A 13,394-nucleotide genomic window follows, 5' to 3' on the forward strand; every position below is an offset into this window, starting at 1 on the left:
GATAAAGGATAGAAAGAGATTTAACATGCATTTAACATACATCTGAACAAAATTTTAAAACACTAAGCATCGTGCACTTGTTGACTTTGAAGATAGTTACAGTGGAAAAACGACTGGGCATCGTACACTAAACGGCTGAGGATCACACTATCAGACCAGTCAGTTTGCATAAGTTCATATCCCACTAATATTACCTACCTGTTGAATGCCTGAGAGATTTAATTTGTCATCCAGGTCAGTGAACCCTTACAGAAAGTTCATTCTCTGTATAATCATTGGGAATTATATTTGACACATCACAACAACTCTAATTTACTAAAAGCTTTCTGAAGTGAGCCTGTGATATTAAAAACAGTTACTACGATCTCTACATACTAGAGAAACTATGTGTGAATTAGTAATGAACAGGGCAGATGCAGAGCACTACTGCATTATGTGACTAGTTGTCACTTTTGGTAGGGGCTCGTTTTCATATACCATCTATAACCATTAGCTTTACAGAAATTATAACTCTTACTGCCTACAGAGTCAGTCAGATGATTTCTAACAGTCATGGAACCTCATAAGTGGCTCATTTGGAGTGTTTTGAATTGGCAGCTACAAACTAATAGCACTCTGTATGGCAGACCTAAAGGGATAGTTGACCCAAAATTGAAAACTCTGTCGTCATACTCACCAGGATGCCGTTCCAAACCTGTATGACTTTCTTGTTCTGTGCAACACAAAAGAAGATATTTTGAAGTATGTTGCTAACCAAACATTTTGGTTACTGTTGACCATTCAAAACACTTTTCTCAAAATTAATTTTTTTAACGTTCTACAGAATAAAGTCATACAGATGAGGGGGGGAAATTACACGGTGTATTGCTCTGAGATGCAAAACAGTTCTGCTGTGGCTTTATTTAGAACCGTTTTTATTTTCAAAGTTGAGCAAAACAGACAACATTGACAAAATTGTTTAAAAGTGTAACAATATTAACCTATTGTTTACTGAACTATTTTATAAAATCAATATCACATTTGAAGTCATGTCTGTGTAATTATTACTAAACTATATCATATGATATGAATATAACACAAAATCCCATAGGGGAATACAGATTCCTGAGGCTTTTAAAAACTCCCAGCCTGGTTCATTACTCAAAACCGCAATCATGGGTAAGACTGCCGACCTGACTGCTGTCCAGAAGGCCATCATTGACACCCTCAAGCGAGAGGGTAAGACACAGAAAGAAATTTCTGAACGAATAGGCTGTTCCCAGAGTGCTGTATCAAGGCACCTCAGTGGGAAGTCTGTGGGAAGGAAAAAGTGTGGCAAAAAACGCTGCACAATGTGAAGAGGTGACCGGACCCTGAGGAAGATTGTGGACTGAGTCTGGAGTAGAAACATCCAGAGCCACCGTGCACAGGCGTGTGCAGGAAATGGGCTACAGGTGCCGCATTCCCCAGGTCAAGCCACTTTTGAACTAGAAACAGCGACAGAAGCGCCTGACCTGGGCTACAGAGAAGCAGCACTGGACTGTTGCTCAGTGGTCCAAAGTACTTTTTTCGGATGAAAGCAAATTTTGCATGTCATTCGGAAATCATGGTGCCAGAGTCTGGAGGAAGACTGGGGAGAAGGAAATGCCAAAATGCCTGAATGTCAAGTACCCACAGTCAGTGATGGTCTGGGGTGCCATGTCAGCTGCTGGTGTTGGTCCACTGTGTTTTATCAAGGGCAGGGTCAATGCAGCTAGCTATCAGGAGATTTTGGAGCACTTCATGCTTCCATCTGCTGAAAAGCTTTATGGAGATGAAGATTTCGTTTTTCAGCATGACCTGGCACCTGCTCACAGTGCCAAAACCACTGGTAAATGGTTTACTGACCATTACTGTGCTCAAATGGCCTGCCAACTCTCCTGACCTGAACCCCATAGAGAATCTGTGGGATATTGTGAAGAGAAAGTTGAGAGACGCAAGACCCAACACTCTGGATGAGCTTAAGGCCGCTATCGAAGCATCCTGGGCCTCCATAACACCTCAGCAGTGCCACAGGCTGATTGCCTCCATGCCACGCCGCATTGAAGCAGTCATTTTTCTGCAAAAGGATTCCCGACCAAGTATTGAATGCATAACTGAACATAATTATTTGAAGGTTGACCTTTTTTGTATTAAAAACACTTCTTTTATTGGTCGGATGAAATATGCTAATTTTTTGAGATAGGAATTTTGGGTTTTCATGAGCTGTATGCCAAAATCATCAGTATTAAAACAATAAAAGACCTGAAATATTTCAGTTTGTGTGCAATGAATCTAAAATATATGAAAGTTTAATTTTTATCATTACATTATGGAAATTTTTTTGAGAAGGACCTGTATAACTGCATTATCATAGGCTACATCACACATCACACGTCAGTCATCATCTAGCATCATGTTTGCCAGCAACCGGGCTTTAATGTATTATTTTTTCCCAAAATAGTTGCAACTAAAATAGCAATATGGCTATGCAACAACAAAAATAATAATAATCATGATTGAAATTATTATTATTTTATTATATTGTAAATAAAAATATATACAAAATAGCAAAAAGTATTATTGTAATATTTCACTGAAAAATAAAATAAAATAAAAATGAAACTACATTTTCAGACAATAAACTAAGCTTTAATATAGTGGAAATTAAAGGGATACTCCACCCTAAAATGAAAATTTAGTAATGAATCACTTACCCCCATGTCGTTCCAAACATGTAAAAGAAGTAAATAACAGTGTCAAGGTCCATAAAAGGTATGAAATGTCATCGTCAGAACACTCCATCTGCCATCAGACATGCAATCTGGGTTATATGAAGCAACTGGAACACTTTTTGGAAGCGAAGAAAACAAAAAGAACAACTTTATTCAGTAAATCCTTTGTCAACGGTGTCCTCTGCATCACTCCATATCACTGTACAGTACTGCGTGTGCATCCTGCATCCTTGTGGCACAGAGGACACAGAACAGCATACGCAGCACGGTGATATGGTAAGCAATTAATGACAACATTTTTATTTTGTGATGGAGTAACCCTTTAAAACGGGAAGTCGTGGCCTAGTGGTTAGAGAGTTTGATTCTTAACCCTAGGGTTGTGGGTTCGAGTCTCTGGCCGGCAATACCATGACTTGAGGTGCCCTTGAGCAAGGCACCGAACCCCCAACTGCTCCCCTGGCGCTGCAGCATAAATGGCTGCCCACTGCTCTCTGTGTGTGTTCACATGTGTGTTAACTGCTGTGTGTGTGCACTTTGGATGGGTTAAATGCAGAGCACGAATTCTGAGTATGGGTCACCATACTTGGCTGTATGTCACTTTCTCTTTCTTTTCTTAAACGTATTTGTTTAACAGCTTCTTGACAAGTTTGGGAAGATGGTTGGAGCATTGGATTTTCAATAAAAGCTGTTCCAAACTCAAGAGCAGTTACTGCTCCAAGACACTGAAAACAATGCATCGTAAGCTGCTCGCATGTAAAAGGACACTGTGCTGCGCTTCATTCTGAAACATGCAGCAAATATACCTCAGTAAACTGCAGCCTTTGCTCTCACTAAGCCATATCACAATTACAGTTTTATTCTGATTCAGTTATGCAGCCGTAATGAATTGTGTTGAATGTAAAGCTGTTTAGCAGCATAACAGAGCCATCCCCGTGCTCTTCTCTGCAGGACTGGCCGACACATGCTGAAGCAGCCACAGGCGACCACACGGCCCTCCAGCACCATTAGTGAGGCCTCGACTACTGTCACCTCTTCAACTCTGGACACCACCTCAGGCTCAAAGGTCAGTAAGAACCTGATCCTGCAGGACAGACAACATAACCAGTCAAACGGTTAGAAAATAGACCTGGTATTTTGTAGATGGAAGACTATATAGAATGAGATGAGCAAGTTAGCTTGACAAGACTCCTGATGCAGAACATTCTCTATGCTTGGTTAGCATCTGTTCTGGTAATTAGAGTGTTTATTCCTCTGTGCTGAGGCGTCAATTCCCTAGTGCTGGCGACACAAACAAGTGATCAGAGCCCTTGACTACCATCTCTGAGCAGACAAAGAAGACCAATGAAACGGATTCGTATTGTGAGTGATTTGGTGCATATCTCTATAAGGATGCATTGTTTGGGATGTGATACACGTGAGCTGAATAACATGCTGTTGCTTTTTTTATATATATATATTTAAAGGCGTAATCCACCCCATAATTCTGTTAATATTTAGGACAGTTCCAAACTATGCTTTAATGTAATTTTCATTTAAACTTATATATGTATATAAATATAATGTAAGTACAACTTTGTAATAAAGTTGCATTTTATTACATTGAAAATATTTGACACACTACAGTAAAAACTTGTATATTAGTCAACATAAAAATAAGTGTACTTCTTTAAAACATGACAAAACATTAATAAAGCAATGATTTAAAATGTACTTTAAAATAAAACATTATTTGACATTGTGTTCTCAAGTGTGTTAGGGAAACGGTTGTGAAAGTGTTCTTTTTTTACACTACCTTTTATCTCACTAATATTATATTATCTGAAAGTACAGTTTTTTATATATATATATACTTTTAAGATTTAAACTACACTACAAGTGCACATTCAGTACAATTAAACTCAAATCAAGGGTTTTTTCCACAAGGGGGTATTTTTTAGTAAAACACAAAAGTAGAATTTTGTATCCCTTACAGATGTTTAACATGGATTATTCACATTGATCTAAAAAGCTAGACCTTTGCTATACAAAAACAGCAGTTGTATTATCATTTTATAATGGAAGCCCTGGTAATATTATAATCATATCATCATTATCTTATGTTACCTCACAGAATGCATGTGTAAAAGTAACTTCTTGTTGTGATGGGCAACTGCCAAAGTTCGATTAAAGAGATGCCAAGGAATGCAGCAGCAGGAACGCTGCCTGTGTCATCTCCTGCCTGCGTTTGGACTGTTCTAGATGAATGAGTGCTTGTAGCTCTTGTCGTTGGCAGCGATGGCGTGCAGTGGTGATGTGTTAGCTGTATGAGTGCTCTGGCAGCATGTAGTCTTACATTGCTTTGCCCACAGAATGCCAGCGGATGGTGTGTAAGATCAGCTGTGCACCCCTGGCAGATGGTCCAGACTAATAGGTGATGAATGAGCTTTCAATCCACCAGTCATCTTTAGTTTATGTGTGTGTGTGTGTGTGTGTGTGTGTGTGTGTGTGTGTGTGTGTGTGTGTGATATAGGGATCCAAGTCCAGTGGAAGGGTCCATAGCTTTGGCAAACGAGATCATGCCATTAAGCGCAATCCCAGTGTTCCTGTTGTGGTACGTGGATGGCTCTACAAACAGGTAAGAGAATTTGACAAATGCTTGTTTATTGGTTAACCAAACTTTTGCTTTCAAAGTATACTTTACATGATACGTTTTCAGCCTTTACAGACCCAAGCCAGATTGTCTCACAGACTGTCTACTCTGTTGACTCTGAGTCAGTAGGATTATTATAATTTTTGTTATAAAATTAATACTTTTATTCAGCAAGAATGCACTAAATTGATTTTAAAAATCTGTTATTAATAAATGCTTCATCACGGTTTCCAGAGAAATAATAAGCAGCACAACCATTTCAGCGATGGTAATAATAAATGTTTCTTAAGCACCAAATCGGCGTATTAGAAAGATTTCTAAAATATATTTCTCTACACCCTGGAGGTTCTTCAGGGACATTCATGAACCTCCCAGTTGAAATGTATAGTCTTTTAGTCTTTCTAGACCAAATCATTGAAATTGGAGGGGACCAATTTTAACTTCAGTTTTATGAAGTTTAAAAACCATTTTGTTTGACCACAGATCTGAATATTGGAGATGTGTCTTCCGAAATATCAGTATTGGTAACAGCCTTGTGACACAGCTTTTTTGGGGCATCACAGCAACTTTTGAACTGTTAAAATGTGTATTTTGATTTTTTAAATGCATCATAAAAGCGGTCTAGGTAGGCAGCTTGCTAGGCTTTTCTTTTTACGTTATTCAGACACAATCACACATGGGTTTTTCATAGCGTGAAAACATCAGGAGTGTATTTACATGGATAGTTTCTGATTATAGGCTTAGAAAAAACTCTTTAACTGGAAGTGAATCGGTGCTGCTGTCAAGGGGAAGTGCTGCGAATTGCCTGTTTGAAGTCTGTTTGAAGTGCTGTCTTTCCCCATCAAATGTCTTAACCTGCCTGGGTGTATATGTGTGTGTGTGTGTGTGTTTTCCCATCATTGTTTGTGTTGCTTTGTACTTTCAGGACAGCTCGGGGATGCGCTTGTGGAAGAGAAAATGGTTTGTTCTAGCTGATTATTGCCTCTTCTACTATAAAGGTGGGTTGCTCTAGCAAACATCAAACAGAATCACATTTATACAGTATATAACATGTTAACTTTTCTCCCAGATATTGATTATTTGCATTATTTTGTTTGTAATTGCATTTTGGTCACTAAGGCCTAATTCTACTAATTGCACTTTCAATCTTTTAGCTTTATGTACTGTCCCCAGAGTTTACCATGATATAATTAGCAAACTCTAAGAGTATTTTATTTAGGGAAATTAATATGATGTTTTGGAAGTTTATCATATTTATGCAGTTTCTTGGATCACACCAACTTGCTATTTCAGCTGACTCAAACCTTGTTTGTGCAATTATAACGATTTTAAATAAAATCAGTTTAAGTTATTATTATTTTTGTTATGTATTGTTATTAGGTAAATTAAGATAAAATGAGAGGTTTTTTGTAAGGTTTCTTACAACTTAACATCGTACTTACTGTTTACTCACACCCTGGAAGAATTGTTTATAAAATCAGCATCGTTTTGTTACTCTAAAAAATGTACTCTGAAAATGTACGTTTACTAGATCAGTATCTCAAATACGTCTAAATGAAGCACAAGAAACTATACTAAGTATACTTAGAATAATAAATTATACTTCAGATAAGAATATAATTCTACATCTCATTCAAAAGAGTAAGTACAGACCATAGTATAGATCAAATATACTTGATTTTTCTTTATTCTTGTCAGCATATGCCACATTTTATGAAGTATAAATTTAGTATATCACTGATAAGTACACACACACAAAAAATTGACTGAAAGTATATGGAATACAGTAGAAGGAATTATTACACAGCTCACCATATAGCTTATAGTAACTTTGTTTGAAAAACAGACAAAATTAAAGTCGTTAATCACTGATATTCATAGAAATATGTTCTGATTTATTTTATTTATTAGCAAAAATGTCTGCATACATTTCTGGGTTTGAAATCATGTATTATTTATTTCTGGTCTGACATCAAATATCAGATCTACTCTGTTTCACCATTTGATGCTTGTCAATGCATGTTTACTTATTTCCCCCGTCTGGTCATAATGGGATGTAATCCTTCCTCATTTTCCACTCAGTCTGATCTTCTCTGCCTCAGACCGCCAGCTCTCTGCTCTCTCAAATGAAAGAGTCACCTGATTCGCTTTGGAATCTCTCCTTCAAACAACCTAGAAGTATTTTTAACCCATTACTTCCTAATCCAGCCACACTTATCGCTTGTCAACTCCCCACTCGATCTCGGTCTCAGACACACCCACACATGAACACACTCTCACTCCCACACACACCAGCGTTTCACTGGAAAGAAATGGTCAGGGCGGAACAAGGAGGCAGAATGAGGCTGAACTAAAATGTGTGAAATGTGATGATGTTATCAGAGCGCTGTGAGAAACACAGGTCAGAGAGTATTCGAGAGCATGCCAGGAATGAAGAGAGACTGAGAATGAAACAAAGTCAAAACCAGACTGGCTGCTCAGTTGGGTTGTTCTTACCCCACAGACAGTCGTGAAGAGTCGGTGCTGGGTAGCATTCCTCTGCCCAGCTACACTATCGCTCCCGTGGGACCTGAAGATCACATTAGCCGAAAATATGCCTTCAAGGTAAGATCTTTGACACAGATAGCACTTTTAAAAGAATTATAAAAGCTATTTACCACATTAAACGTGTAACCCTTAACTGTATGCTGTGCAACAATGTTTACATAGCAGGTACAACTTAAAGTGACAGTTCACCCAAAAATGAACCTTTTTATCATTTACTGTGAAATAAAGCACTTTTTATGATACTTTTTACATATTGAAAACTCCCATCCAAATGTAGTGTTATCACAGAACCAATAGATCTCTCCAAAACATTTGTTTAATTTTATTTGATTTTCATTTTCATGGGTGACTCTATAATTGTCTCAAGTAACCGATTAGCCAGTGTACTTTAGCTATGTAATGATCACGAATGAGCAACTTCAGGGTAAAACAGGTTCTAAACTCCGTCACAAATTTATATTGTGCTAATGACCCGCTGACTGTAAATACTGTAAATGCTTATTCATCTCATTTTCCTTGCACTAGCTGCTTCCTCTGTGTCTCGCTGTTTTGTCATGCATCACTTGAGTCACTTTGAGTCCCTCCCTGCAGTTATGAATATGCATGCTTCATTATCTTGCATGGCTTCAGCCCTGTAGACAGCAATGAACCATTTAGTGCATCAAGATTTTCATACCATTTAGAATACATTTTACTCATGAAGGCTGTCAATTTGTATACTGTATAACCAATTACACAAGCTGTTTTTATACATGTACAGCTCATCTTTGTGCAAGTGTTTTTGTAGGCGCAGACTAATTCATACGGTTTCATCCCCTGCAGCTTGTGTGGTTCATTGTTGTCCTCATGAGGTTCATGACACAGAGTGAATGTATGGGTCTGTTCTCATCCTGAGGGCAACAGGGTTACATAACCAGTGTACCTCTCTCTTCTCAACTCCTTCCTGCCCCTGTTCTCAAAGCAGGAGATTCTTTAACGTGGGAGTGGAAAGAGACAACATTCCAGTTTTCAAGAAGAAGATCTTAACGCTTACTGGCTTAAAGTACACGTTGCTCTCAGTTTGCACTTTGCAGCACTCCTCTTTCACTTTCCTTCCTTCCTTAACGGATAGTTTTACACAGCCGGGTGTCACATCGTTCTCCAGAACTGTTGGCGAGGAGCTAGTAGTTGTATCACACTCTCTTTAGAGGGTTACAGATCATTTGCCGTAAGCTTCACACAAGAGAGAATGTTTACCTTGGTATCTGGATGTAGATTTTTGGTATTGAGTGACTCAGATGGGCAGCAATGAGTCTGTAATCTGTACTAATCCTCCATGAAAAAGAAGGCTTACTGCAGTCAATTCTGCTCAGCCAGCAAACTCAACCCCCCTTGCTGGTACAGACACGGCCGAGTGCCAGAGTGCATTCACTGATTCTGTGATGAACTTCTAGATAACGGTACGCATGTGGGAAAGACCCAAGCTACTGAGCTCAGCAAACTTCGGCTTAATTTCTGTTATGGCTTCTAACTGTGGGCATTTGTGCTTTGTGTTGCGGGCTGTTTTGTGGTCTGGCGTGGTGTTTTGTGCTCTTCCGCTCCTGCTGTTTGTTCCTGTCATTCTCTTATCTCGACGGTGGTGACGGTCCTTAAATTATACTGATCATTTCCTAGTACATATCCCGAACAGGAAAAGCTTGTAGGTGTTGATTCAGGTGACCAGTCATTGTCCTTTATTTGCTGAACTATGTGCTTCTTCTGTTCCCATTGGTGGGCTTCCTGCCTGTGATGAGTGACTGACAGTCCAGAGACACATTCAGCATCATCTGTAAATAGGTAAAATTTTAACTCTGCCTTAACCTCTGGCATGTGCAAACTCTTTAGAATGTTTGTGACCTTTCTCACTGACATCATTTCCTCTTTTTGAGATGTATGAATTTTTTCTGTTCAGAAAATAATACACAGCGGACATTTGAGCGGTCTTAGGATATAGCCTTTTTTTTCAATTTAGCTGCATATGAAACCTCAAGGAAACTGAATGTATCGGGGTCGCCATGGTTCTTTCCAGACCAAAAAAAGTAATGGAAATAAATGGAATATGGAAAATTGACACACTAAACTTGGTTATATCCTGTATGTATATAGGATCATGTATGTACATACTGTATATTTATTGTGTATACTTTTAAGTTGCTTGCAATAAACAGTTTTAGTTTAGCCGCTTTTCCACTGTCATGCCAAACTGTAATCATTGCTTAATCATTTGATTCTGTGCCTGTGAAGCCAAGCTTGTACAGATATGGTTTCAATTCCCACTGTAGGGCTGATAACCGAGGTTGTAACGCTTTACGCAAGTGTTTACAAACAGTATGAGATAAATAGTGACCACTTGATAGAGAATTAAGAGATACTTCTGCTTTGCGCAAAAGCACTCTTGGCCAGCTAAAAAAGAAACCAGTAGCCAGACAAACAAATAATCAATCCTGAGTGATCAGTACATGCATTCTACAAGCAGAGTTCAGTTCCAGGTCGAGAATGGTGTGTAATCGAGTCAAACCAAGTGGAAATGTGAATGTAACCGTTCCTACACTGTTCTTAAAACCATTTGGCCCAATGGTGGAAAAGCCATTGGGTTTTTCATACCTAAAACACATCAGGAGAAGCATTTACATAATCCTATAAATCCAAATACAGAATCTAAACATTAAATGAATTCAAATTGATTCTCATTGTGAACCGGATTGAACAGAATAGTTCTAAATTAGCAAAAATCGTTAATGAATTGTATCAAAAATCTGTGAACCCTGAATCCAAATAATTCACACCCCTAACAGACATATTTAACATATGCCATTCTAGAGAATATTACATTTTGACTACTGTATCATCAAGACATGTGTATTGTGCTGGGGAATCAGTTCAGTTGTAAGCCAACAGAGCTGTTAAATAAAAGCTCTCTGTACCAGGGCACTGCGTTCTTATAATGGATCGTGGATGACATAATAGAGAATGCTTTTAATGAAAGGCCTGGTTAATCTAAAAGCATCTTCAAATAGTCCTACATGCTGCAGGGAGCCAAAAAGAAAGGAAGCTGCATGCTATTGTTGGCTCTTTGTTTTGTCTCCTGTGTTTACACTGCTGTGTTTTTGTGTGCACATACAGTAAGTTTGCCTTTTGGATCATACTCATAAATTATGATTTAATCTGATCTGAATTATGATTTAATATCACATGGAATTAAACTTTTGGTTAGCTAAGTTTAGCTCAGTTTTTTAACAATGTATAAATCTCTCCTGACATTTTTGATCAGTTTAATGTGTTTTTTGCTGAAAAACAATGATAAAAAATCTTTCTGACTGTAAACTTTTGAAGTGCAAATGGAACATTTTCTGTGTGCATACATTAAAAAGAGAAATAATGATGGCCGATTCTGATATATCATTCTTAACTTAAAATTACATAATGGACTTTTCTGTTCACATAAGTTTTATTGAAGTTACAAGTAAAAGTTCACATCCAAATTTATATTTTGTCATCATACTCTCCCTCATGTCATTCCAAACATGTATGACTTTTTGTCTTTTCATGGAACACAAATAGAAGTGTTTTCAATAATTATTCAAACAGCTCTCTCTCACACAGGGAAATCACACAGTGACTAGAGTTTTAAAGCTAAATGTCTTTATAAAAGTAGTCCAGATGACATGTGCAATGTATTCCAAGTCTTCTGAGGTTAACTCATTATCCACTGAAAACTGCCTTAGGCCATGTCAATGACACCAGATGCCATTGAATCTTGTGTGTCTTGTTAGCAAGTTTGAATACACGGAAGTATAAATGAAATATGAGTACTATGACAGGAATTTTTCATCTTACAATTCTATCTTTTTGTTATTTGAGGCTTAAGAAGGCTTGGAATGGACTAGTTTTATTGTGAATTTGTGATCTTTGTAGTACAGCCCTTGGTCACTGTATATACTTGCGTAAGGAAAAGAGCAGCATTAACATTCATCAGAATATCGCTTTGTGTGTTCTGTGGAAGAACGACAGTCACTGGTTTGAAACAGCATGAATATGAATAAATAAAGACACTATTTTTATTGCATAAGATGAGTTTCATTTGCCTGGAGAAATTAGATAGGGGTTAGTTCAGTGCATGTTTCAGCTGGGTATTTATCATCTAGTCATCTGAAGTGGTCTAGGTCCCCTGCATGATTCAAACCGATGAGCCATCTGTCTGCGTTTTACAGCCTCATTGCAGAGCTTTCCCTCAGTGGACCATTTAAACACAGGCAGCAGTTTAGCACCTCACTGCTTGCCTTTAATGAGCTAGTCATGTAAACACAGGAGTCTTCATGCAACTGTGTATTTTGTGTTGTGCTTTCTGCTTACACTTAGAGAGAAAGGAAATGAATTAGTGAAGAAACGAGACTGGATGTCTATAATGAACCATAATTGTCTCTTTGTTTTGTTTTACGTAATCGAATGCAGTGCAAGTTACTCTCTCTGAATCTATTTTTAATGAGGAAATTGCAGGCCGAGTTCATGTTAATTAAAAATGTCTGTGCTGTTTTGTTAGATGGCACTTTGCCTGTGTGTTTTATTTTAGTAATACGTTAAGTAAAAAGGAAAAAAATATACATCATAAGTGAATGACATGACATACAGCCAAGTATGGTGACCCATACTCAGAATTCATGCTCTGCATTTAACCCATCCAAAGTGCACACACTCACCGTGAACACACACGTAGCAGTGGGCAGCTCAGTCATGGTATTGCCGGCCCAAGACTCAAACCCACAACCTTAGGGTTAGGAATCAAACTCTCGAACCACTAGGTCACGACTTCCCCATAAGTTATGTTCAATAACTTGCAATTTGTGCAACACTGTCATGTATATATAACTTATTCATTTGTCTTATCTTATTTAATTAAACTTGTCTTTGAAAAAAAATGAAGGAATTATTATAGTGTTTTCAAACCCATACTTTCTTTACTTTACTTTTTAATTTATATATATATATATATATATATATAGACATACTCTAAAAGATACACGGGGTAAAATATATTACATTTATTATGTTTTACTATATGTTATTATATTTTTATTGTATTATATCAGTAGCATATCATTTTTGTAACACAGAAACGGTGATAACATAAACATAACAGTAGGAGTTTATATATTAATAAACTTGTCTCTGCTAATACCATATGAGTTTTTTATAACTTATTTTAGTATTTGCAAATGTGTACTGTCTTCGCTTTACTTTTATTGGGTGGTGTGCTTACTGTAACAATTCTGACCATTGGTCTATTCGTCTGTCCTTCATGCTGATTCATATCATTGTTCTTGTAGCTTTGATTACATAACTGAAACGTTAGGGTTAGGGTTAAATTGGTGTATATTGTATGCGTTTCTTATCACAGTTTGGCCTTGGCTTGATCGGCATGTGCTCCTTTCTTCATTCTGACTTCTGTCTCATCAGTATCTCCGCTGTGT

The 13,394-nt window shown here is 37.6% G+C and overlaps 1 protein-coding gene across 14 annotated transcripts in view; it reads left to right on the top strand.

Moving 5' to 3' along the window:
• Nucleotides 1–13,394, top strand: part of LOC113061642 (pleckstrin homology domain-containing family A member 7-like) — an 83,207-nt gene that overhangs the window by 46,948 nt on the left and 22,865 nt on the right. For 12 of the 14 annotated variants that reach the window (XM_026230939.1, XM_026230938.1, XM_026230940.1 and 9 more), the window contains 4 exons: nucleotides 3,681–3,795; nucleotides 5,242–5,346; nucleotides 6,287–6,359; nucleotides 7,865–7,965. In XM_026230939.1, coding sequence (XP_026086724.1) covers nucleotides 3,681–3,795; nucleotides 5,242–5,346; nucleotides 6,287–6,359; nucleotides 7,865–7,965 — 394 coding nt within the window. The other 2 variants (XM_026230951.1, XM_026230952.1) reach the window with 2 other exon arrangements.

This window comes from Carassius auratus, chromosome 43, assembly GCF_003368295.1.
Source record: "Carassius auratus strain Wakin chromosome 43, ASM336829v1, whole genome shotgun sequence".
NCBI classification, from domain to species: Eukaryota; Metazoa; Chordata; class Actinopteri; order Cypriniformes; family Cyprinidae; genus Carassius; species Carassius auratus.